The sequence below is a fragment of the Aptenodytes forsteri genome, unplaced genomic scaffold (assembly GCF_000699145.1).
Source record: "Aptenodytes forsteri isolate BGI_AS27 unplaced genomic scaffold, ASM69914v1 Scaffold422, whole genome shotgun sequence".
Taxonomy (NCBI): Eukaryota; Metazoa; Chordata; class Aves; order Sphenisciformes; family Spheniscidae; genus Aptenodytes; species Aptenodytes forsteri.
Genome location: NW_008795687.1, coordinates 344,716 through 348,612, shown reverse-complemented (window position 1 = coordinate 348,612; position 3,897 = coordinate 344,716). Strand labels below are relative to the sequence as shown.

General features: G+C 66.2%; 1 protein-coding gene across 1 annotated transcript in view; it reads left to right on the top strand.

Annotated features, from left to right (window-relative positions):
* SNPH (syntaphilin) overlaps positions 1 to 3,897 on the top strand; it is an 11,203-nt gene that overhangs the window by 5,537 nt on the left and 1,769 nt on the right. The window contains exons 3-5 of the mRNA XM_019472992.1: positions 595 to 752; positions 2,272 to 2,421; positions 3,122 to 3,887. Coding sequence (XP_019328537.1) covers positions 595 to 752; positions 2,272 to 2,421; positions 3,122 to 3,887 — 1,074 coding nt within the window. The remainder of the gene's footprint in view (positions 1 to 594; positions 753 to 2,271; positions 2,422 to 3,121; positions 3,888 to 3,897) is intronic.

Here is a 3,897-nt window from a genome sequence, read left to right as displayed (position 1 = left end):
TCTCTGCCGCAGCCGGGACCAACCCCTCTGTCCGTCCAGGCAAAGGCAGGCAGTGGTGGAGGGCCCCGGCCCCGAGCGGCGGCACAAGGGCGCTGGGGTTGGGGCGGTGAAGCTGGTAGGTGTGTTAGCCCTTGAAAAGCATCTCCTTGAGCTGCAGTGATAAAGAGCAAGAGGGAAAAAAGAAAGAAAAAAAGCATTTATTCCCCTCCAAATGTCTCCATGACCTGGGCTGCTGTTATTTAGGAACTGGCTGCCCCCGGCAGCATGGGCAGAGAGCAAAGGCAGATCTGCCACGTGTAGGTGCTGACCGGGCAGCGGGGTGGCTCGAGCTCTGCCAGGGCCACGTTCCCAGGGGGCACCCAAGGGGCTCCTGGTCCTCGGGGTGGAGGGATGCCATGCTGGCATCCGGGGGATGCCACGCCGGGGGGGGAACGGGTGGGCAGCCCCCCCCCAGTCCTGCCTTTGCACCCGTCACCGTGTCTGTGCCATTTTGATCCCTGCTGTTTGTTTTGTCCTTTTGTCTTGTGTGTTCTCGGTGTGGTGGTTGGCAGTCGCGGGGTTTATGGACGGAGTGGCTTTGCCTCCTTCTTTAAGTCTTCAGCGCCCTCAGCCACTCGGCCTGAGACACAGCCTCTTCTCCCTGCCTCCAGGCGCCCCTCGCCCCCTGGGAGGGACACCTACGGCACCTCCTCGCTGAGCAGCAGCAGCAATTCTGGCTCCTGCAAGGGCAGCGACAGCAGCCCCACCCCAAGGTAACCCATCACCCGTGGCCCCAGGGCAGTTGCCGGGTGCCCCCAGGCAGGGGGGAGCAGCACCCGTGCTGCCGGTGCCCGGCGGTGACAGGAGCGCAGGGGCTGGTGGAGTGAGGCTGTGCGCTTGACGGCTGGGGGAGCCGGAGCTGGCGGAGCCGCTGGTGTGTCTCGCAAAGACCCCCACCATCTTCCTCCAAACCTCTCCGCCGCCATTGTCATGTCTTCTCCCTCCTCATCCCTCCGCCTGCCAGCCCGCTGCCCTGTCCCCTTCCCTCCTGTCCTGCCGTGGCTGTGGCTTGCACACTGCACGCGTCCCTCCCTCCGCTCCTGCACCCCAAGGAGCACCCTGGGTCCTTCGGGACCGGACAAGAGCTGCATTTCTATTCCCTCGTGCTGCCCGGCGGAGGTCTGGCGAGAGCGGGTGGCAGCCTGGCTTCTCAGTGGGGAGCTCCCAGTGTGCTCGGGGCATAAACCCAGCCGGGCACCGAGCTGCGGGATGGGGCACCGGCCCCAGCCCCACAGCAGCGTGCGTCTGCATTTTGGGCCATCCATGCTGGGTTCGTCCTGCCTGTCCCCAGTCACCTCCCAGCAGTGGCATCAAATCTGGGAGGATATGAGGGGCCTGAGGGTAACCTGGGAACAGAGCCCGTGCACACCGCAGCAGGGAGCGGTGGCCGTCCTGCTGCCGCAGGGCGTTGCAAGATCACGGTCCTGCCTGGCTGCTCCTAACGCGATGCTTATGTCTCTGGCCGGAGGCTGCTGGTGCTGCTGGGCTGCCTGCCACCATGCATGGGGGTTTTGGGCTGCCCTGCTGCCATGCACAGAGAGTACCCACCGCCCTGCTGGGATGCACAGGGGTTTTGGTCCACCCTGCTGCAATGCAGGAGCATCTCGTGCTGTGCAATGCTCTCTGCGTGCCTCCCAGCCCAGACATGCAGCCCTGTCCCTGGTCAGCCCCTGCTCTCCATGCTGCCTTGGGCTTTGGGCCAGAGATGTCACCTCATCCGCCCCGGTGGCGGCACGAGGAGGGTCCGGATGTGCCACTGTCCCAGCCCGGAGCAGATGCCGGATGCTCCAGCTTGCTCTCCATGGGCAGGACGGCCGCCAGCTCCAGACCTGCTCCAGCCTGATCCCTCCCATTACACATCTTCCGACTCCATCTCTGACAGGGCTGATCCCATGCCGGGGTCTCCATCCACATCTGCCATTCCCCCAGAAAGCTCGCTCTGAGCACGCGGAGACCTCGGCGCCCGCCTGCTCCCGGCTCTGCTCATGCACCCACTGCCCTGGTGAAGCTGTGGGCTGTGCCAGTGGGTTCGGGAGCTGCACCCGCCCTCCCGCCGGCAGCACGGCACCCTGAGACACCCACCCTGCCCCTCCTGCCCGTGGCACTCCTTTGGGGTGCACTACGGGGCTGCACCCCCCTGCACCCCGAGAGGAGGCGTCTCCCTTGCAGTCCCTCCGCCGAGCCCATGCCAGTGCCAGCACCGGCGGGTGGGTGACAGCCGTGTCCCCGCAGACGCTCGGCCAAGTACAACCTCTGCAGTGACAACCATGGGATAAAGCCGCCGACGCCGGAGCAGTACCTGACGCCCCTGCAGCAGAAGGAAGTCTGCATCAGGCACCTGAAAGCTCGCCTGAAGGACACGCAGGAGCGGCTGCAGGACAGGTGAGCGTGGGGGCAGTGGGAGCAGACCACCCTGGCACGGGAGCCGCCAGGAAGGGTCCCGGCACCAGCCACCACTGCCTGCGGTGGCAGCTCCTGTATGGGACTGGTCCTTCTGGGGGTTCTCGGTTCCCAGTGCCGCGTCTTGCCTTCGGGCTCATGCCCAGGCACCAGGTTCACGGCTTTGCGGCAGCATTGCAGGCACATGGGCATCTGGCGTTGCTGCCCGTCCAGCTGGGGAGCTGCGGATTCGGGGGACGCAGAGCCTGTACGTCCCACCTGCAGTGGCTGTGCGCTCCCCTGCGCCCCTGGTTAAGTCTCTGCCACGCTTTTTCTGAATTTCAGCGTCAGAGTGGCTAATCCCCATCTGCTCCTCTTGGGCTTAGGCACATCCTCACCGGCGTGCCAGCTGCCACGCGCCAGCCCGGGGCCCCTGCCCGTCCCCACGCAGCCCTTGGGAGGCCTGGGCTCTGCAGCCCCTCCGGGAAGGGGCCGAGCATCACTCTCGAGGGTCCCCGAGCATTGCTCCTGAGGGTCCCCAAGCATCCCTCCTGAGCGTCCCCGAGCTGCTGGATCCATCCCTGGGTCCCAGCCATGGGTGTTACTGGGTGATCTGGCTCCAACTCAGTGCCGGGCATGTGAGGACAGGGCTGGCCCCGCAGCCCCCTCAGCGCCGCGGCGGTGTCCTCCCCGTCTCTCGCAGGGATGCTGAGATCGAGGACCTGAAGACGCAGCTGTCGCGGATGCAGGAGGACTGGATCGAGGAGGAGTGCCACCGCGTGGAGGCCCAGCTGGCGCTGAAGGAGGCCCGCAAGGAGATCAAGCAGCTGAAGCAGGTCATCGACACGGTGAAGAACAACCTGCTGGAGAAGGACAAGGGGCTCCAGAAGTATTTCGTGGACATCAACATCCAGAACAAGAAGCTGGAGACGCTGCTGCACAGCATGGAGGTGGCGCAGAACGGGGCGCTGAAGGAGGAGGGTGCCGGCGAGTCGGCCGGGGGGTCCCCAGCCCGCTCCCTCACCCGCAGCTCCACCTACACCAAGCTGAGCGACCAGGGGGCCGGGGACCGCAACGTGGGGGGCTCGCAGACCATCTCGCTGGACGAGGGGGCCGACAGCGGCTTCGCGGGGGCGGAGGAGGCTCCCAGCCATACGGACCCGCTAGAGGGGGGGGGCACCCGCCTGCCCCCCAGCTCCACCTACGAGAAGCTGCTGGGGCTGCGGGGCAGCGTGGAGGCAGGGGTGCAGGCCAGCTGCATGCAGGAGCGGGCCATCCAGACGGACTTCGTGCCCTGCCAGCCCGACCTGGACACCATCCTGGAGAAGGTGATGAAGTCCCAGGCTTGCAGCTTAGGCAGCCCCACCTCGGCCTGGGTCTCCGAAATGGAAGACATGATGCCTGGCCCCGAGCTCTCCAACCCCACCGGGGCCACGGACCTGCTGGTGGCCGAGCCCGATGCCGTGACGGTGGGTGCCG